Source organism: Ambystoma mexicanum, chromosome 5q (genome assembly GCF_040938575.1).
Source record: "Ambystoma mexicanum isolate Mex_15411 chromosome 5q, UKY_AmexF1_1, whole genome shotgun sequence".
Taxonomy (NCBI): Eukaryota; Metazoa; Chordata; class Amphibia; order Caudata; family Ambystomatidae; genus Ambystoma; species Ambystoma mexicanum.
Genome location: NC_090933.1, coordinates 725,671,148 through 725,694,216, shown reverse-complemented (window position 1 = coordinate 725,694,216; position 23,069 = coordinate 725,671,148). Strand labels below are relative to the sequence as shown.

The window sequence follows — 23,069 nt, the reverse complement described above, 5'->3', positions numbered from 1 at the left end:
CAGAATGGGAGAAGAAACTCCAGGGGATCATGGCTATGGAAAAAACAGTAATAGTGAATCACTTGGGATCCCCTACATTAACCGTTGGGATTGAGAACCCCAAGGGACAAACCAGCATAGAGCCGGCACCCCCCCCCCCCCAATGGGATTTGGGAAGAGTAGTTTAAGCAGGGGAGAGACCCACAATCTGGGGTAAGGACATCCTAGAGGTGTGGGGCGGGGGGGGGCATTAAGTAGTAGCTCCTGTGTCACGCCTGTCAGGGTGGGGAGCCTATGACCCATGAGTGGTATTGGGGCTTATGACCAATGGAGTTGCCCATCTCTTGTTGTGGCCGACGTCGGTCACAACGGAATACATTTACCCACTCAGCAGAATTCACCTCCATCTCCAAGCTGCATTTCAGCATTTACCAGCAGAATGGCTGCACTGTCGTGCCAAACATCTATGGGTCAGGATGGAACAGGGAGCACACTGAGAAAGGCTGCCAGTGTGTTGTCTTACATGCACCAAGGAAGATAATTGAAAAGCAGCACTGCGCTGCGCTGCGCTGCTGCTTGCTCAAAATTTACCATTGGAAAAAGGAAATATTTTACATTTAAAATGATGCCGCCCTGATGCCCTTTTCATCTGTTCAAACATTACACTGCTTTTCATCCGTGAGGCCTTGCTATGCCCCTCCATATTCAAAGTGCTCCAGCAGAAGAGAGCATGATCACTGAATGACAGGCAAGATCTGGGAAATCACCTGAAATTTACTTCAGCCATACAGAAAAACGCTTGACTTGCTATAAAGTGTTAGAAATAAACCCTTCAAAAGAAACCTTACCTCTATGCACATGTCAATGTCAGTGGACATTTGCCTTGAACACACTGCTGTGTAAGAGAAATTGACAAGGGCTACAAACAATGTTTTGAATCCAGATGGAGGGAAAAGCAAATTTGAAGGGGACATCCCAGCAGAATTCACCACATGTCAAAATGTGCTTTAGCAAAAGAGAAAAATGCCCGTTTTAAAAGTACAAGGTGATTAAGGCCCTGTCCTTGCCTAGAAATGCAAGTGGGGTTTGGGTAAAAATCTGGATAATTTTTAACAGACTTGCTTCGGATTCAGAACAAAATAAATAATTAAATACATTAGCTGTACTGAGGAGCCAGTCAAACAAATTTCCTGCTCAGTTTACATGGACATGTGTGCCGACAACAGGAGTGCCCCCCCCCCACCCCCCCACCCCCCCGACCCCCAAAAAGGACCCACAAAGGGATTTCTGGGACACAAGTGGTAATTTCTGCCCTTGAAAACATTGAATGGCGAAGAGGAAGATTGGCCATTCAGACTTCTGTCTTCAGTATGAGACAATAGTTGGGACACCTACGTGTTACTTTTGGAAGGGACACCTACCAGAAACTCCAGGGCAGCCCTGGGCTAAACTGACATTTGGTGGTAGCCTGGAGAAGAAGAAAAAACAAAAAAAGAAATTGTCCCAGTTGGAGGACAAAGGCCAGCCCATTTTGGCTCAAAGACCATTTATTGAATAAACTTTAAAGACTTATTCTATAACCGGATGATGCAGTAATGTAAAAGTTTATAAGGTAATTGTTGTGACTTTCAAACAAGATATTGTGGCTGTCCATAGCATGTATTGGACGTAAACGCCAGGAGAATGTGAATCATGGGAAAATTACACAGGGTGGAATGCTATAAATTAATGGAAATATGCTCTATAATGATATGTACACATACCTAAAAAATTGTGGGATTTGGGATAACGCGATTCCCACTATAAAACAAAAAAAGCAAAAACTATTAGCAGGGCGAAATAATGTCATACAGACCTGGGAGTGGTAACACCATGCTCTGTATGAACTATACAATTTGCCTAACTCAGGGAGAAGGGAAAAGCTGTGGCACCCTTTTGGGAGTATCCTGTGACCAGACCAGCATTTTGCACACTACCTGCATGCCAGCTGTACCCTTGTGATCCAGTGACTAGACAGGCTCTGCTGTTCTGCTAGGAGAGAGTCTGCCGCCTTGCTGTGACCAGAGCCTTTGAGTCCAGAACCCAGTTGGGTGGCCCAAATCCTAAAAAGTATGGATTGCGACTATTTCCCCATCCCAAAGCACCACATAGCCTACCCAATCTTGATACTTTGGGGGTCATTCCGAGTTGGGCGGTAAGGGATACCGGGCACCGGTAAGGAGACCGGTGCCTGTAAACCCTTACCACCCAATTCCGAGGTCCCTTAGCGGGAGCCACAAAGAACGTGTGGTCTGACCACACGTCCTTTCCAGGTCCCGCTAAGGGACCAGGGCACTAATAACGGGCCTGCTATTCGCAGGCCCGTTATTAGCGCCTTCCCCATTCCCATTGAGCCCTATGGGGGCTCAAATGGGAATGGGGAATAGTTGGATGAATGGGGATTTACCGGGTCCTCGAGCATCGGAATGACCCGGTAAGTCCCGGACACGGTATTGGAGGCAGCCATGATGATGATGTGGTCATTTTGGATAATACTGTTGTAAGGGGTTGTGTGTTGAGGGAGGTCTTTGAGGAAGTGGGTAAACTCTTTGGATATCGGATCAATTGGGATAAAACTGTGGTGTTTCCGGTGAAGTCTTCGCGTGGCTGTGAGAACAGGTTGGGGTGGCGTTGTAAATGGGAATATCTTAGTGTGAAATATTTGGGTGTGAATATTACTCAAGATTTTAGGAAACTAGCGAGTTATAATGTTGATAAAATCATTGAGGATCTGAGACGGGTTATTATGAGATGGGGACGTATCAATCTGACTCTTTGGGGTAAAATTAATGCTATTAAGATGATTTTGCTGCCGAAGGTTCTGTATGTTGTTCAGTCTCTTCCTGTGCATTTTACGATGGGAGCATTTGCACGTATAGATGAGGGCCAGGATTCCACGGTATATCATGGTCCGGAAGGTTAAAGATGGGGGTTTTGGGTACCCAGTGTTAAAGAATTATAGTAGTGGTTTTTATTAAAGAAAGTGTCTGATTACACTGGTGAAGTCCTGGATAGGGTACCGTGGTGGGTACAAATTGAGACAGCGGTTCCTGCCATATGATATTAAATGTTTGTTTTCTTTTGGGAAGATGCCTAGGAAAGTGCAGTGTTTGAAGTCAGTCTTGGCTACTAAAGAGGCTTTGTCGTCATGGATACTGGGTACTGGGCAAGGTTTGCATCTTTATGAAGAGGCTTCCTTTGGCATAATCCTGGTCTACAGTTTAACAATAGAGTACTAAATTGGAAATGTTGGGTTCAGGGGGTGTTTTAGCAATTGGTGATGTGTGGAACGCCGCAGGTTTGGTTGAGAAATTTGGGTTAAGGAACAGGAATTGAGAAGATATGGTATTTTGGTGGCTCTGAGCGTAGAGACATGTTGGGCACTTCATTTTTGAGGAAGCCGGAGAATTTTGGTTTTTTTGGAAATTGAACGTCAAAAAGTGTCTGCTTTTCTGCAGCTTATGCAGCCTGATGGTAAATGGTTGACTCGTGGGACAAGCTAAGGTTGTCTTGGACTGAGGAGTTGGGCAGGGAACTCACGCCAAGGGAATGGGATAAGATTTGGAGGGTTCTGACGACTGCCAAAGTGGATTTGCAATTGCTCTTTATTCATCAGAGGATATTGGGCAGGATATATTGGACCCCGGTGCGTATGTGTAAGTTGGGATTGGTGGATGGTGATCAGTGTTGGGGTTGTGGGAAGAAGAAAGGTACTTCAACACATATGTTATGGTATTGTGAAAGAATGGAAAGTTTTTGGAGAGATGTTATTGACAGGATAGATCAGGTTTGGAATATTGTTTATCCACGCAATCCTTTGGCGGTTATCTTATTATTGTATAATGGCGGACGGGATGCGAGTTGGGTGATATCGTGGAGTAGTCAAGGTTCGGTTGATGGCGGCTAAACGGGTGTTGAGGGTTTGGAAGACACGGAAGAAGCCGAGGGTGGAGGAATGGCTTTCGGACGTTCACATTTTATCTGGATTTGAGAAAATGATGTATTGCAAACAAAACAAGGAATCCCTTTATGAGGATATGTGGGGAAGTTTTAATGACCTTTATGGTTGAAGCTGGACTTGGTTCAAGAGTCCAGTGCATTGGTTTTTCTTGTTTTTTCGGGTTCTATTGATATATTAGGGGGAGGGGGTCTGTGTTGTCTTTGTGGTTGTTGTGTGGTCTTGTTTATCTGTTGTTGGTTTGGTACATTTGCTTTTGTTTGGACTCGGTATACATTTTCATGTGGTAAATTACAGGGTTATGGGTTGGATCTTGGTTTTGATTAGTTTTATGCTGTTCTGTATTTAGAATTTCAAAATCCAGAGTTGTTACTTCTGTTCTTATTGAACCTTGTTGAAAATGAGAAATAAAGTGTTTAAAAAAAAAAACACAACATTACTTTTCCTACAAACAAGATTCCATGAGAAGGGTTTGAGGCTGGCAGGCATTGCCGATGAGGAGGCTGCCGGGTGCTGTGAGATTCTATGCTGGTTTTGTGCCTTAAAAGACAAACAAGAAAGGCGAGTATAAAAAACCCTGGTAAGCAACTGAAAAATCATGTAGGCAATTCCTGCAACAGTTAAGCCACTGAATGGGGGTTTAGTGTAAGGGAAGTCAGTACAGTATTCTCTAAGAATAGTCCGGTAAAGCAAAGCCCCATCTTTTCATGGGTGCATTTTAACACTGGAACTGAAGAAAAGTTTACAGAAGATTAAACGTTTGACACGTGAAAACCATCTTTTGAGGAGTAAAGCCACACCATTCTTGTGTGATGAGGGAGATTACCCTGTCCATTTTCATTCCCAGCAAACGTGCCAGTATAAATGACTATTGACATCGTTGTGATTACATTACCCTGAAATGCTAGGACCTGTATTAAGTAGATTGTAAAGAAATAGGATTGGCAGCTTAGTTCCTATCAGAGCATTATATTTCCATGTTCATATGACTTAATTGAACTCCTTTTGTGCCCTCTAAAAAATAAACACTGCTCCCTAAACTCAAACCTATAGATTCCTAGTGCAATCCACCATAGTTTGCATTTCATGTGTATGCTTAAACTAGAAAGCAACAAAATATGAGAATGCCAGATAAATGGAGCATAAATGTACATTCTCTCAGATTAAATTACTTTTCAATCGCTTTAGAGAAACTCACACGAAATGCACATTGAAATATTGTCTAATACCAATATTTGTCTAGGAGTGAGAAAAAAAATGTATTGATTAGTCTGGCCAATTAGAACATGAAATTAAGTACAAGCTGACAAAAAACATTACACTTCGCCTATTGTGATAAATCTCCATCAATTGGGCTTGCACAAATGGAGGATTGTGTGCACTGACAAGTACGTGTCTTTTCTCCCTTTTGTAGACAAACTGCAAGATTGTGGGCGACTTCCAGGCATAAAGTTGGGCACCATCTGTAGTTTTGAGTTACTATTTTGATCAACTAAACTGATCCATTATAGCATGCTTATCATTCCAAGTGCAATTATGGTGATCAGTGAATGCTGCCTCAGTAGAACATATATACAAATCACTTTAAAGTAATTCAACATATGCCTAAACCTTTTTTTTACTGCAAATTGATAGAAGTAATTGCTAGGTCTATGGGCATTTTATTGTGTTCCCATGCGTTATAGGCTTTTCAGTCCTCGGAGAAATGTAAAGGTCTTGGCACCCTTGCAAATTTTAGGAATTTGGATGATGCTTCAATTCCCCACAACCATGAGAGTGCCCGCTTAGAAGTCCCTCAAATAGAAATTTGTTGCCCAACAAATTGTCACAAGGATTTGTATTTCTGTACTTGGTACTCGGACAAGGATTTTATCAAGCTACTGAATCCCTTTAGTAAAAACAACAAAACCTCCATGTTGAAAATATTTGCAACTGGTGATGCTCTGAGCGACAGGAAACGTAATATAGTGGAACGCTCATTAGGTTTTCAAGTATAGGGAGTCTTACAATGTTTAATACTTCAGGCTTTTGCAAGGCTTTATACATCTACAGTGCAATCTTCTAGATGTATTTTTCATATGGCAACATCCACTTGTGCAATTAAACAAGACACTTTCTCCCCCCCCCCCTTCTTTTCGATCATTAGTTTGAGAAGTTAGAAAATTGGCCCCATCTTGAAAATATATTTCTTTATAACCCAGTCCGATAAATTGATCTCTGCTTCATCACAAATGTTTGGTCCAGAGAAGCAAGTGAAAGGAACTGGCTGGTACTTCCGTAAGCGGAATGGAGGCTCAAAAGCAATAGTGGGCATGTGCCACACTGAGGAATCTACGAGTCCAGAATGGAGGCAAGCCTGGCTAACATATTGCGTGCTCTTATTTCTCCATCACAGCCTCCCACCCAATGTTGGACTGTAGGCTCTGCTGCATTTGCTCCACACCCGTTCACTGGTGGAGTGGAGTACAGTGGGTTATAAAGTCTTAAAAGCGCAGCCCCTCCTCTTATAATGACTCCTACTTCAACAAGCCATTTATGGAGTAGGTGGGGCTCTGAATACATCACAACCCATTCTAGATAGACATGCTTATATCCAACTTTACATTCCCACTGGAAGTGGCATAGTGGACTGAACAAACTAAAAGCATTAAAAGTAAATTGGCCTCAACAGCATCAGTTGTTGGTTGGAAAAACATGGAGACTGCATATTTGAAGACTACAATCCCTAAAAGTCTAGATAGTCTGCTTTCCTTGCACGTTCAGAGAAGAATCGCTGCCTGCTATGTAACTTCGGGTGTTCAGGGCAGGCCAGTGCATGTAGCAGGCATAGTACTGAGCCAGCTGGCTCCAGGAACCCTTTTCTTGCACCCAATGCTCCCAGGCCCACTGGCTTTGAACCATGGTTTCCTGTTGTCATCGGGCAGTACCTGCTTAGTTAACCAAGTTAAGCCTGGTTACCAGTCTGTCCTCCCCAATCCCACCATCCCTCTTTCCAGGTCAATGTTTGCCCTTAGTTGCCTTGCTTTTGGTCTGTAGCTCAGAGCACTTTTCCTTGATGCTAGTCTGTAGTAGCCAGTCCACCGTTTCAATTCATTGTACCCCTACTGTCTGCATTGTTCTTGCTCCTCATTTTCAACCCTCCCACTGCACCTGCCCGTACCCCTACTTCTAAACCAGTACCTTCTTTTGAAGTTTCCTACGATTCCTCTTCGAACAGGACTACGACAGTCTGGTCTAACTGTTACCCAAACTTAATAGTTGTGTTTTTTGCATGAATGTTTGCATTGGTTCTGTAGTCCACACTTGTGCACATGCAGGCCATATTTGCCCCTTTCCTTTGTCACTTCAGGTTCCGATTTCAGAAGGCAGGCACTGTGCTCTTCCTGCTAAATTCATTGTACCTTAGGGACCAGACAGAATTCCACGCCTGCTTCTCCTTCAGACAAGCACTCTGAGGTACTCCCAACAGTGACCCTAAGAAAGCTAGAGTACACTCCAGCCACCCCCCTCAACGTTGTGGAGGAGAAGGGGGGGAGGGGGTTGAAGAAAAGCTTCCAATGTACACCCCTAGAAGGAACAAAATCTGCCCCTAGTAGTATTCCTTCCCCTCCAGGCACATGGTCAGGAGCATCTGAAACAACAGTGGATAACAAACCAAGCTGCAATAAAATGAACTTGACGTTTAGTTCCAACAAATGCAAATTATATAAGTTTAATTGTGTAATTCGAGATAGGTTAGGTTGGAGTAGTTCCAACACTCAAGATATTGTATGGAAATGTTGCCTTCTTTACAGAAACATGAACAAAGAAGCGTATCACATATGCACTACCCTCCCACTCCTTTTACTCTTGACATCTGACAGATTTGATTAAGTAAAAACAATAATGGCTTGTAAAGGAATAGCTTAAAACGTTTGTCATCTTACAAAAAGACTTTCCCCAAATTAAAAACTGCAACAGTCATGGCCTTATTTCCAGGCTTTTGTGGCATAACTTTGGGCTTAAACAGTTTTTTGCATAGCATGGGGTATCTTATGAAGCACAGACCTCTACTCCAGCAGTGGAGAACAGACCCAGGGCACTTGCAACCGTCACAATGTGCCCGTGATTCATATCCAGCATTTTTGGGAGAAAGGCCTTCGCAGTCTGCAAACATAAAAGAAAAAGGCTGTTAATAAGGATGGAGTCTTAATGAAACATCCATGATCTTGAAGCATTCAGGCGATAAAGACAACCAGATAACCATTTCCACCTCAGGTTCAAGGACTGAGAATCCAGAGAGTCATCCCTATAGAGGTGAAGCTGTAAATTACCAATATTCTTGTCAGTCTTTTTTGGTGGGGTACAGGAATTCGCCCCCCCAGACCCACACCCTCATTTAAAGCATCAAAACTAAACATAAGAAAAATCAGACCACAACCAACTAATCATGCAACATGTACATCTGATATAAGAAAAGCATGTCACAAACCTGCATGAAGGCAGCCAGTGGGGGCCACAGCCGAGGTCTATATGGTTCTAGTCCAATTAAGGAACAAGTTACTTACTTGTAACTGTTGTTCTCCAGCATGGGTCTGGCATGGATTCACATGCTCATGAATATTCCGTCGTCAGGCTAGGAATCCTCGGTAAAGAGAAGAAAAATTTCGTTTCTGAACTGTCTTTCTACTAACAACCAATCACTGGTCTCTGGGTCATACTGCCCACAGCCAATGACTGCCCTCTACCTATGCCCCTCCTCGAGCAGCCAGCTTCAGATTTGGTAGCACGTAAAGTGGCAGTAGGACCAAGAGAAAAGCCGCAGAGGGGTTGGAGGGAGGGTTCACATGTGAATCCATGCCAGACCCACGCTGGAGAACAACAGTTAGAGGTAAGTTACTTGTTCCTTCTCCACCGTGGGGTCTGACAGATTCACATGCTCATGAATACAAGAATACATAGCAGTGCACACATGCACAACCACGGGAGGTGGCAAGGCTCACCATTAAGCAACAACAACTCAACATTAAGCCTCTCCTACCTCCTCAGTAGGCTCACCTTCAAGCAAAAAGGTTGCGCAGCACTGCCTGGCCGACTCTGGACACCTACCTGGAATCCCGGTTGACGCAGTAGAATCTCACGAAGTTGTGTGTCAACCTCCACGTAGCAGCCCTGCAGATGTCCAGCAGAGGCACACCAGACAGGAACGCCGTGGTAGCAGCCATCGCTCTGGTTGAATGGGCTCTCAGACAGCCAGGCAACGGTCGGTTTGCCAACCAGTGACAGTGCATGATGCAGCCGGAGAGCCATCTGGAAATGGAAGCCTTCGAGAGGGCCTTCCCTTGGTTCACAGGCCCAAAGTTCACAAACAGCTGTGATGTCCTCCGAAAACTCTTCGTGCGGTCCACGTAGAACTTCAGTGCTCTAGCCACATCCAGAGAGTGCAAAGTCCTCTCAGCCGGCGACAGGAAGGAAAAAAGGCAACACCAAGGGCTCGGTGAGATGGAAGACCGACGGCACATTGGGCATGAAGGAGGGGTGCGTCCTCAGCACTACCCTCGTCTCATGGAATGAGAGGTATGGAGGTTTACAGGAGAGGCCCTGGATCTCTCCCACTCATCGTGCGGAGGTGACGGCCACAAGAAACGCTGTCTTCTACGATAGGAACTTCAGCTGTGCCGAATGCAAGGGCTCGAATGGGGGACCCATGAGCCTAGTCGGCACCACGTTGAGCTCCTACGCCGGGCCGGAGCCTTCACCGGCGGGAACGAGTGGAACAGTCCTTTCATGAACTTCTTCACCACGCGATGAGACCACAGAGAACGCCCCGGAGTTCTGGTATAGCGGAGATAGCAGCCAGATGGCTTTTGATGGAGGCCTGAGACAGCCCAGTCTTGGCCAACGACAGCAAGTAAAGCAGCACTTGGGGGGCCATAATCCGCACAGGGTTGATCTGTGCATGGCATCAGACAGAACCTCTTGTTTGTGTCCATAGCACTTAAGAGTCGGACGCCCTGGCCTTTGCAAGCACCTCCTTGCAGTCTGCCAGGATATCATACCCTCCAAACTCTAGTGCTGCAGGAGCCAGGCCTGCAGGTTCAGCAATCCCAGGTCGTGATGCAGGATGGCGCCTCCTTCCCTGGCAAGAAGATCCGTGTCCGTTGGCAGTTTGACTGGAGAGGACGCTGACATGTCCAGAAGGTCTGGGACCCAGCTCTGCCTCGGCCACGCCAGTGCAACGAGGATCATCCTGTACCGGGACCGTCTGAGTTGACCGATGAGTCACAACGGCGGGAACACATACAGTAACAGGCCATCCCAGGGGAATGAGAATGCGTCGCCCATGCTCCCCGGCTAGGGAAACCTGCTGGCTAACCTCTGGCACTTGGTGTTCATCACGAATAGATCAATTTGGGGATTGCCCCATCATCAGAATAGGAGATCCACTTGATCCCGCCGAAGCTCCCACTCGTGGCAAGAGCGCAGCTCCCTGCTGAGCGAGTCGGCGATGGTGTTTTTTATTCCTGCCAGATGGAAGGGTACCAGGAACATCACCTGGACCACGGCCCAGTGCCACAGATCCTGCGCTTCCTTGGATAGGGCTGGGATCTGGTGCCCCCCCCTGTTTCCGGATGTAGAACATCATGGTGGTGTTGTCGGTGAAGATACTCACCATCTTGCCCTTGAGGGACGGGAGGAAACGCCCGAGGGCCCAGAACACGGCACAGAGCTCCAGAAAGTTGGTGTAGTGACCTCTCCTCCGGGAGCCAAAGGCCTCTTGCGTAGAGCCCTCCGGTGTACGCTCCCCATCCCTCCAGGGAGGCGTCCGTCGTCACTGTTTCCTGATGTTCCAGGGTCTGGAAGTCCATGCCCACCGCTAGATGCGCGTGGTTTCCCCACCACCAGACCGCTTGGCGGAAAGTCTCGTTGAGGGAGATCTTGTCTTTGAAGCTGCCTGCTGCTTGCATCCAACGGCCGTCGAGGAACTCCTGTAGTGGCCGCATCCGCAGACATGCACGAGGTAGATGCACAATGACATCATGCCGAGCAGGGACTTGATGGACCTCACCCTGGCCACTTCCATGATCAACAGCCGTTGTACCTTGCCCAGGATGGCCTTCTTCCTCTCCTCCGACGGTGAAGCCAACCGTGCCACTGTGTTGAGTCTGGGTCCCAGGAACAGGGCGTTCTGCGACGGTACCAAGTGGGACTTTGCGAGCAGGCGGATGGTCTTCGCTGTGTGGTCGACGGCGAGTTCTCTCGACTTTCCTCGGATGAGCCAATCGTCCAGATAGGGATATACGTGGATCCCTTGAAGGTGCAGCTGCACCGCCACCAGTGAAGGCACTTGGTGAAGACCCTTGGCGCCGACTTCAACCCGAAGGGCAGGGCCTTGAACTGGTAGTGCTGCCCTTGGACCATGACCCGTAGGAGCTTTCGATGTCCTTTGCATATGGGGATGTGGAAGTAAGCATCCTCCAAGTCCAGCAACGACAGGAAGTGGCCCTCCTCGAGCTGTCCCAGCACGTGCGGAAGGGTAACCATCCATAACTTCTGGGACTTGATGTATTTGGAGGCAGCAAAGGTCCAGGATGGGTCACCAACCACCGGTCTTCTTTCGGATGAGAAAGTAGCGCGAGTGTACTCCGGAGCCTCCTCGGGACGAGTTCTATTGCACCCTTTTTAAGCATTGCTCGTACCTCCAGAAATAGCTGTGGCACATGGTTTCCCTTCCTGGCCACGGGTGGTAGACGGGGACACTTTTTGGAGTTCCAGAGTGTGCCTGTTGGCCAGAGCATCCAGCACCCAACTGTCGGTGGAGAGGGACTCCCACACGTTGAAGAAATGCGCCAGCCGGCCTCCCAATGGGGTGCTCCGGTGGGGGCCCGACATCACAGCCAGTTAAATCTTGCTTCGCAGAGGCCTTAACGATGATGTCCTCCGGCCTTGCTGTGGCCTCTATAGGCCTCCGGTGATGACAAGCGGGCCACTTGGCGGTACGATGTGGAACCGCAACCAAATCCTTTGGAGGCACCTTGAGACCTGCCTCCGGGGGTCCGAAAGGACGGCCGCCGATGGAGAACCCAAGACCCGGGCTGTCTTGGTGTCCGCCTCGATGGCCTGCAGTGACTTGTCTAATGTCTTGCCGAACAGGTTGTTCCCGTTGCAGGGCACATCCAGTACCCTGGTCGGAACGTCCGCCAGCGCAGGTGGCTCAAGGCCACCGACTTAAGTCAGGAGGCAAACGCTGTATCCCATCTGGCAAAAAACTGGTGTCAGCAACGTCCGTGTCCAGCGTGATCCGACGTCACCTCGCCCTCCTGTAGGATTTCAAGGGCCTCCGCCCTCTTGCCTGGCAGGAAATCCAGGAGGTGAGAAATCTTGAACCAGAGCTCCCTGTCGTCACCGCCAACATGACGACTCGTCGTCCCATGGCGTCCAGCTTCTTCCCCTCGCCGTCCGGTGGGGAAGTGGGAGTTGACGCTTTCGCCCCTGCAGATTTCTTCTTGGCCGCCACGGAGACCACTGAATCCAGGGACAGCTGAGCTCCAAGGCACATCGGGCGGAATCCAGGACCCGGTACTTACTCATACCGGTCCCTCTTCGCAGGCGCCGTGGACGGGTTCTTAAGCAGCGATGGTCCCTAGTCCCAGATGTCATCTAGTAACGGGACCGAGAGGACTGTCTTCCTCTTGGCCTCCTGTCATTTGTAGAGGAAACCCTCCTTCTGCTCCTCGGGACAAAGCTGGAAAAGTTCAGATGCCCTGGCGTGAAAGGAGACAATTTCGTCAGGAGGGGAGGTCCGGGCGGGATTGGGGGGGGGGGTGTAATATCCGTCCCATCACCACCGTCTTCGGTCCCAGTCGTCACCGTTTCCGTCTCATCCCTCGGCAGAGGGGGAAGGAGGTGAAGGCTGGAAAGGAGGGAGTGGATGGATGGATTTGCCTCCACTGGTTTGGCAGCTTCCCGATGGTCCAGGCGCTGCTGGATCACCGGCTGGGGGTAAGGGCAACCCCGTCCTCATCTCCAGACACAGGGTCTGGATGGCCATCAAGATCGCTCCTGTGTTGTAGGCATCGGTTGCGACGGCTGGGGCGTGGGATCCTCCCTCTCCTCTACGGCCCGCGGCTTCTCGTTGGCTCCACCGTCGCTTTCTACATCTGCCTCGTCGGGATCCCTCCCGTAGGACCGGACTTCCTCAAACTTCTTGTGCAGGATCCTTGCAACGCCAACAAGCTCATCTTCGGAGGTGGTATCTGTGTCTGTTATGGCTACAGTGCCCCCCCCCCCCTTTCTCGTCCCAAGGGTCTTCTCAATAGGTTGAGTAATTATTCCCTCCAGGGTGGCAAGGAAACTCTAGGCCCAGGAGTCAGTTCCACTGGGATAGCCTCCACAGGCTTCGCCAGCGCCTTCACGACTCCTTCAATCGAGGCCTTCACCCGGGTGATTCAGGGCCCTCATGACCTTGCCCGCGCCTGGGGCCTTCACCTTAGAGGGGTGGGTGGGGGGTGTTACTGCCTCACCCCACCCCCCCTTGGCTTTCTCCCTCAGATCAACCGGGGCTTCTCCCAAAGCTTACCCGGGTTGTCCGACTTACTTTTCACCCTGAGCCAGAGCGCTGGCTCGTGGTTGATGGTGTCAGGGACATCGCACCCTGCCTGGCAGCCAAGGAGCCCGAATCAACGGCACTCCTGGTGCCCACAGACTCACTGTGCTTTGCCTTTCATTGCCCCCCCCCCCCCACCCCAATCGCCGGAGCGCCCTCAAAGGTCTTAGAAGACTGCACGGACAACTTCTCACCTGCTGCTGGGCTCTCGCCTCCAGCCAGTCAGCGAGTCGTTTACGATGGTCCTTCATGTTCTTGCAGAACGCACAGTCCTCCTCCACGTGCGATTTGTCGGCGTGAAGGTAGTAGCGGCACTGCGAGTGCTCATCCGCCTTAAAGACATTCTGCAATCCACAGCAAGGGCAGTTCCTAAACAACTTGGATCCAGTAGGCATCGTGTCTTTGTCCTGGGCCATGTCCACGCGGGGTAGGCCTCAGGTCTTACGGAATCCTCCAAGAAGAGAAACGCGACGAAAATTCGCCCTTGAGGGGCGTAGAAAAATTCCAAAACGGGTCCCTGTTGACGGAAAAAGAATCCGTGAGCTTCAGGCTCGAATTGACTGAAAAATAAGACAAAACTCTTATAACAAGGCAAAACGCAGTAAAAGCTCAAGAGCTATAGCACGAGGACTCCCAACACTTGAACGTGCGGTAAACATCTGAAGATGGCTACCAGAGGAGGGGCTTAGGTAGAGGGCAGTTATTGGCTGGGGGCAGTATGACCCAGAGACCAGTGATTGGTTATTAGTAGACAGTTCAGAAACTAAACTGAAACTGATTTTCTCTTTACCGAAGATTCCCAGCCTGATGGGGAATATTCATGAGCATGTGAATCCATGCCAGACCCCACACTGGAGAACTTGTTACTACTCAATCCAACAGTTGTTGCTTTTAACCTTTATGGAACCTAAGAACTACGAAGGAGCTGGGGTTTGATCTTTCATTGTGTCAAAGTCAATGGAGAAGACCAGCAAACCGTTGTCTTCTGCACAAAACACTGGTAATGAAACCGTTAAGGAGATAGGACTAGAAATCTGCGATAAGGCTCGCAGCACAGTTAACACGCCTTTCAATCCAGCGGTAAGCAAAGATGAACTAGTCCCAAACCCCTTGCGTCACCAAAGCCTGCTATGATCGGGAAATGAGATGGGAGAAAAATGGCAGGTAACAAAATAAGGCACTTTCCTAGAAATGTGCTAATGGGAGGCAACTATGGCGCCACATTGGATAATATTAGGACTAGAAATCGCAAATGTACCTCAATGGAAAAAAGCACAGTATAAAAGCACATCGAAATTGAAATCATTCAGGATAAATATATTTCTGAACAAACACATCTTTACAGAAAAACAAACTTAGTATAAAAATGCAGTTTATCATCATTTCACAAGATAAAGTGAAGACCAGATACAGCTGGAGCAGGGTGTACATTGGTGAAATGGTCGACAATGGTTGTGAAACATTTTGGCACACCTTTAGGCCACCTTGAATAAGACACTGCAGTAACCCAGGCAAGCGAGAAAACGTTGTGCCACTCAAGCAAGCCTGCTTCTTTACATAGCTTTCCAAAAAGTATGCAGAGGGACACTGCCGTCACGACCATTTGAGTTAATGACCAAAAACGCTTTTAAGGTGTGTTCACAACAAGACGTGTCAAGTTTGCTCTGGGACATTTTACTGTGAGATGAGAAATTCATACCAAGCTAGAACATTTAAGCTATCTACCACATGCCCCATGTTGTACCCAAGGTGATCAATGCCATGGCTCAGAGGGTATCTGGTAATATTACCAAATTATATTGCCATATATATGGTTGTAGGGTAAGGCCATAGGCGATATTAGTTGGGATAATTTATGGGGTTATTGGCACCGGGGGATTGCAGGTGTGTCCTCTGCAGGTTCCATGGCTTAATGTCACCGCAAAAATATGGAAATATTTTTTTGTATGCCAATATTTTTGCTGGGATATTAACACATGGAACAGCTCAGATAGGACCTAGTGTGTACACAAACAGCCTCTTGATATGCCCAAACTCGAAGCATCACACTGATCATGTTCCAGTTGTGTTGGCCACAGATTTTCACATATGGAGCCATACTTCAGTAGCTAGGTGCCCAATCAAGACCCTAAATGCCCCGAGGTTTGATCGGAGAATACAAATTCTTTCAGTATAACAAGGTTGATTATTTATCGAGAATGATGACTTATAGCCGAATTTCAAAGACAGCCACCTAGAATTCTGTTAAACGTCAGGAAAACAGTATTAAAACAGTATTAAAAATACTGATGTTTTAAGTGTGAGCTAAAACAAACTGTTGAAATGCTTACCGCACAGTCAGGTAGCCTCTTCGCGTTATTAATGCAAGATAAACAGCAGCCCTTTCTCTCCAACTGTCAGTCCGAACGTTGCCAACGTTCCAACCGTGCCCAGTGAAAGGGAGATGGGACAAGTATCTAAATGTAACATACTCCTCTAACACCACAACATGGACTACTCCATCCTTTAGTAACTGTTCACACATCCTGTACTCTATCACAAACACCAGGAAATGTGAACTCTTACTGTCCTACCGTAAAGAGCTAATTATAAAAGACAACCTATCCTCATAATAGGATCACCCCCTGTACCCTGGGATGCTTCTTTTCTTTTCCTCTTCCGCCACAGACACCTCCTGTTCATACGTCATGGTAGGAACTTCTCTATCCAGTATCAGGAGTTACATTTCAATCTGTGAAGAGACTAGTTCCACTCTCCCCTGGGAGAGCACCCCCATGCACAACTGTTCTCTGGAGTACCATACGCATGCGCATTTTGGTTAGCCAAGGTTGTTGGAGGCCCCCCTTGTGGTTGGTCAACATAAGCCCGAGGTAGGATAATTAGTATCCCATAAATAATAGTCTTCGGTTACTGGGTGCTTCCCTGACTGCCTGTGGAGCATTTGGCTCCACATTCCATACCGGCCCATCCTCAGTGTGGAGGGCCTTTCTCAAAACGTCCATTTATAGGTCACATTTACTTCACTTGGGAAGCCCCTTGCCCACTATTCCTGGCCAGGTTCCATGTCGATGCCTAGCCTCACAGTAAGCCTCGACAGAATGCTGCTTTTTTCTCCATTTCCTACTAAATCAGAGGGTTTCATGTCAACCTTTGCCTCCCTAATTATCCACCACGGTTGTGTATGATTAGCATTTTTCCTCCATCACTTTGAAGGGAACTGCTCCCTTTGTTCAGTTACATTTTCATATGTATGCCAAATCAACTTCACCTGTGAGACTTCACCCCCATCCCCTGAATGCCCCCCCCCCTTGTTAGGCAGAAACCTGTGCAGTTCCCTCTGGGACCACTGCAAAAGATTTAAGACTACAGGTGTTTGACAGTAAACCCACTTGGTAGCAGTCTGTACCACACAGATTCACTTGGTAGCTGTGGCTGAGCAGTCAGACTTCCCTCAAGAAGAGTTTGGCAGTATACAGAGTATTCACAATAGGTCAGAAGAACAAGTAAACACTGACCAGAGCTTGGTGTAAAAGAGATATAATTATTTATTTAAAACCACATCTAGTAAAAACACACAGGCATTAATGTTAAGCAGTTCAAAAACACGGTCACTACAAGATATACACTACCTTAAAAGAATAGACAATTCTTTAGTAAAGCCCCACTTATTTTCAGACAGCGGTGAGCGCTTAACGTAGATGGCACTCTAATAATTCGTTTTAAAGGGAGAGAAAAGCAGAGTATAAATTGAAACAGATCCCAACACCTTTACAGGAACACAACAAGAGAGGCAGGCAAAGTAAAACTGTGAAGTTAGAGTTCAGTAGGCCGGATCCACTTAAGAGGATCATAACGAAATGTGTCCAAGGTCACACGGTTGCAGTGCACAAAAGTCTTGAAAAGGTTCAAAAAGGAGTTGGACCAAAGAAAGGGACCAGTTAGATGGTCATGGCGGCCAGCCCAGTCCAGAAGGTTAAGGGATTATTATTACCTTGTAGCAATCTTTAGAAAGGCAGGCCTGGTGGACACGGTACCTTAAAGTGGTGAGAATACTCCAGCGGGGGCAGTTGTTCCTGGCAGCAGATGCAAGTCGGTGCTTCGTCCGGGGGAAGAGAGGATCTCGTCGGGGAGGAAGACAGGAGTCCGTTGCACTGCCTGGGAAGAAGCCAGCTGCGGAGTTCTCAGGTAAAAGGAGTGGTCCTTTGATTCGCGGTCCAGTGGTAAGTGGCTATCCGGTTGCTGGGGTGCTTGGCATGGGCAACTCGACCACAAGACGTCCTGGGATGCGAGGAAAAGAAGGTAAACTGGTTGTGCCCACCAGTCAGGGGAAGAAGCCTCTCCAGCTGGGAGATCTTCTCTGTCGTCGGGAAGTGGCGAGTCGGTTCCGCAGGGCTCCACCGGTGGTGTCGTGGTAGGTCGGCTCAGCTCCTCCCTCGTCGGATTCTCAGGTCCTTGGGCCAATCGCACAAGAGTGTGACTTGAGTTACCAAGGTAACTCAGTCCAGGGTGCCTAAACCCCCTCCCACACCCCCTGTGGTACCCAGACAGAGTGGCACCACTTGGAGGCTTCTGTGGAGAAGCCCGCCAAAAAGTGGAACAAAGGGCTCGACTTGGGTTGGAGTCACAGAAGAGAACAAACGCCATTTTAGAATCGAGTCCTGGCAAAAAATACCAACCGGCGAATTAATATTAAATAAATAAACCGGCGGTATGTTCGAGGCTATGGGAATTAAATAATTAAAGTTGGTAGCCTCGAACAATGGGAAAATGCCATAGGGATATATTCGCGGTCGAATATAAAAAGTAGTATCCAATGCCACCAGCCAAAACTCGATCAGGGGGGACGGAGACGTGCCCCCTCGACTAACAGACCCCGGGGCAATTGAATTGCCCCGACCAGTACATTCACAATATGATGGTTTGTACTGGTTTCTGTTCATAATTTGGGACTAGTAAAGCCAATGGTGACTTTACATGCCCTGGGCGACATTAGTCAGTCCCAGGGTATGGAGTCTATGGTGGGGTGTCAACATGATACCCCTGTGTTACTGCACGGAGGGTGCTGTGTAACACACATAGGAAAACCACATGAGACCATATGGAGTAAAGGACCCCGTAGCCCATAAAACACATAACTAGTCAAAGGAACACCATAAATCATGTCCAAGAGTGGGAGAAGAGAGTCTCACTCTTGGCAGGAGGAAAAAACAAACTCCAGAAATCCAGCAAAGCTGCTGGGGGACTCACTAGGTTAGGAAATTCAGCCTAAAGAGAGAATTCTCCCCAACACCCCCCAGCACCGTTTAATGGACATATGGATTTCTTTTCCATGTCCCCAAACGGGTAGAACCTTTATACCCCACTCACCCATTCTTTTGATCCATCTTTGGGAGTCATTTTGTGTCTTTATTTTTGGAATCATACTAGCCTATAAGATTTTGGGCATTAACTGTTGAAGCACACAGCACTTTCTGGGCAGTGTTGCTGGGGAGCCCGAAGGGTTTCCTTTTCCTTGTGTGAACTAATGTTCCCAAAGGTAAAGGGATACTGGTTATCCTTTTACAATTTATATTGTGAGATCAGCACACCCAACTTTATGTGGAGTGCAAAAGGGGTAACCATGTATCCCTTTTCTAACTGCTCCTGTAACATTTATGTTACAGTGACAAGCATACCTGAACGGCTGGTGAAAGTGGATGCATTTTACTGCATTAATGTTTACCCTCTGTCTGCCTTCCCAGCCCTGGTAATGCACAGAAGGGTCACCATTGACCCAAAATTGTGACTACTCTAGGTCATTTTGTGTGTGCTTATTCTTTCTTGGTCCTTCTGCCGTCCTGGGTTGGGGAGGTCCTCATTGGGCTTTGGCAGGAATCCTTTGTGAAGCCTGCTGAGACTCAGTGTGTTGAAGATAGGAACGGAGAGGAGCCCAAAAATCCACAGTCCTGTGTTCTGGCATGCCTGCCTGGAAACATGCAACACAGGAGTCCTGAAGACGATCACTCCAACCATTGGACTGGTCCTGCATTTCAAGCGATCCCATGAGGAGCTGTGACCTTCAAGGGCTGGAAACCGCCAATACCCTGGGACCTTGAGGCAGAGTTCTGTAAATAGTCTTCCGAAGAAAGAAACTTGTGGAAACTTCGGTGGACTCCTGCTGAAACTCCAGAAGCAGGATTCCACTCCTTGAAGTCCCCTTGCCAGAGTGCTGGGCTGAGAAAGTGAGGCAAAGAAATCAGAAAACAGTTCATCTGGGGGGCTTGAAAAGGGTGCCAAAACCACATAGCCACGAGAAGCACTGAAGAATCCTTTGCTGGGAGCCTTTCCTCTTGACTGCTGCAGCAATTTCCCATCCAGTGTCCTTTCTTTATCTGAAGACCGAGAATCCAGGAAGGCAGTCGTGCAAATCACTTCACTAAAGCAATTGTGTTGCAATATTGCACGTTTGTCTGTTCACCCATACCATTTGCCAAGGCCTAACGCTGGAATGCATGCAGGGAGCCTTCTAGTCCCTGAACCCTTTTACTGACTCGAAGTACTATACTCACTTGTTAGACGAGGATACCCTCTGGATCTTTTTCCTACAGTTCCATGATCCTGTTGTGCCTATTTCAGTCTATGAGAACACAAATGACCTAGATTAGGGAAGCACACCCTAAACAAGAAAAAGTAGGTTTCCTAGGCCTACAACAGACACCTCCGCAACAGAAAATACACAAGCTGTAGAGAATAGGTTTGAAGAAAGCTACCGATTTTGATTAACTTGGTATCCAACAAATGAATATCCTAACTTAAAACTACCCAGACTGTCCAAGAGAGACACAAAGCAATGCAAAATCATATCACACGCACAACTTATTGGGAAAAATAAGTTACCATTTTTTATTTGTTTGACAAAAGTAAATACATAACAAATACACAAATTACTATACTTTTGACAAGAATGTGAGAACTATTTGCAACAGATGCAAAAAGAAAAGGAGGGATCAGCTTTTGTGGTAAATATCCTAGTTTACCATGTAAAATATGCAGGAAATGCGATTAGAACAAAAAGTTTCCCATGCAGAAAATATTGTGCATAAAACAAATACTTAGGACGAGTGCATAAAAACAACAACCAGGTTCAACTTCCTGGTAATATAGGTCTGCCGAAATAATGTAAAAACATTATACAGGTCTGCCTACGTAAACATTACACTTTGTTCTAGTGCAGGATTCAGGGTCTCAAACACAAATGATGTCTTTAAGAAATCAGACAAGGAAATGAATTTCAACAAGATGAGACCACCGTTACGTTTTGGCGGGCTACCTGTAAGGCCTTTTTAAAGAACCGCCTTCCACGGGGCTGAGTAACTGATGATATTCCCCAAAGTGAATGTGGGAGGAATTAATCAAAGGCAGAATTTCTAGACGCAAAGTCCGACTTCATGGTGGAGCCTGATGCAGCAAGGATTGAGAAGAATCATCACTGAATGAAAAGGTATGTCGAATTCTCACGTCGTAACATCTGTCGTGAATGAATCAAAGCCAATGTCAAGATTGACAACTTCTGAGCAAAGAGAGAAGAACTGCCACGAATGGCTGGCAAGTAGATGTCCAATAAAGGGACGATGATCGGTAATGACTACCTGATCTGTGTTGGCACTCAGTGACACATTTCTCCTGTGCCAAGAGGCAATGCCCAGATGGTGCACAGGATTAGGCGAGGCAGCGTTGATGGCTTAACCAGGAGGCCCTGACAGCTGCAAAGGAGCCTTTGCTGAAGGGAGGCCTTATGCTGCTACAACAGGCACCTCTACATCAAGTACCACCCCACACATTTAATTAGCATTCTATCCAATGCTCACGCTTATCAAATATGCAGAGTATTAGATTAAAAACTATACATTTTATTTAACCATGTTAGAAATCTTTCACATGTGAGGTTAGTATTCATAATGTGCAACTAGAGACTTTTAAAAATGTCTAATCAAATGGTGCACAGCATACCTTAAAGGGACTGACGGAACTGAAGGACGTGTACCTTCGGTCCGGACTATGTCTGACCTAACCAGTCCTAGTTCTTACCTCAGGGTGGTATTGATTTCATCACTGAGCATTTTTTAAGATGCTCATTGTTGTAGTGAAATTCCCCGACAGTGTCCCAATCACTGATGGATGTTCATGGACAAAAGATACTCAGTGCGCCATATAAGGATTGGATGTGGGAGCATTTTACCCCTTGATTATTTTTTTTAGAGTACAATTATTTTTTGGGTGTGTAAAATGCTAAGTCCAATTCCCCAAAAAGTATTTCATAAGCAAGTAAAAACTATGGTTTAGCTGAAACAAATATTTTTGCAATTACTTCTTTGCAGCTAGTTATTTATGCACATTAAAATAAATATTTACTTCTTCCATTGGGCAATCAGGCAGTTCAAATTGTAGTTTCTTCCTGTGGTACTAAATGCACTACTGGTCCAAACATATCCACAATACTACAAGTCTTTGTTGGGAGTATTTTTACTACTCATTTTACTTTTTTAGCAGTATTTGCCCATTTTTAGGGAGTAAATGTGCACGATATATACCATCTGTAGGGATGGATTCACTCATTCAATGATTTACAAAAAAGAAAGTTGACAGGTGTTCCAGCCACACCGAACCAGGGGTCCTCCCATCCCAAGTGTCCCCGAAACTCAATACACAGGCTTTGTCAGGATGAGGAAATAGTTTAAATGCAGGGGTCTTCAGAAGCCAACGGTGAGTAGAAAAAATGTTATTACATTCATCCCGAGTGTGTTACAGGTGCATGACAGCCCTTGGTACAATCAAATTCCTGATACATCCATTTAATCAGATTTGCTGGTGCATCCAAGTCATCAGCCATAGTGGAAACCTTGGTTCTGAAGATCAAAAAAGTGACTTTCCATCAAAAAGGGAAATTAACTTGCAGATGTAAATACATCTTTTTTCATCACATTGGGAGGTACTGAAACATCTGTTTAATTTATTTTGCCTCCCATGAATGGTTTCAGGCACATCTCCACAGCTAGATTAGGGAAGGACTGCTAAAGCAAAAGGCCTCTGTGGAGGAATTCTTGCAAGCTATTGTTGGTACTGTAACTATATATAAAATAAATTACTTGCTACTGGCGATGAACGGTGCATCCTTATTGATGGGCTTGGACTTGCTTCCAGCTAGAGTTTTGGATGAGGTGGACTCCTGCAGCCATTTCTTCTGATCTACGTTGGAGCCAAGGATACCTCCAAGAAGAGCAGAGACTACTCCTGAAGTGGCCCAGCATTCCCCTCCGGTGTCCAGCCTGGTGAAGCTCTGCTCCTCTACCTCCCTGACCTCCTGCCTGATCGCCAAAGACTCTTGAACTGAATAACCTCAGCCCTTTAAGATGAAGAGCAATTACCCTGGGAGATGGATGGGGATGCAGATTTTATTCATACACCAAAAATCGAAACAACTCAGGTAGCTGGCAAAAAAGGATAACTTTTTATCATCAATTTTCTAAA

General features: G+C 46.8%; 1 protein-coding gene across 1 annotated transcript in view; it reads right to left on the bottom strand.

Moving 5' to 3' along the window:
- RDH10 (retinol dehydrogenase 10) overlaps positions 1–23,069 on the bottom strand; it is a 184,593-nt gene that overhangs the window by 127,788 nt on the left and 33,736 nt on the right. The window contains exon 3 of the mRNA XM_069621212.1: positions 8,024–8,122. Coding sequence (XP_069477313.1) covers positions 8,024–8,122 — 99 coding nt within the window. The remainder of the gene's footprint in view (positions 1–8,023; positions 8,123–23,069) is intronic.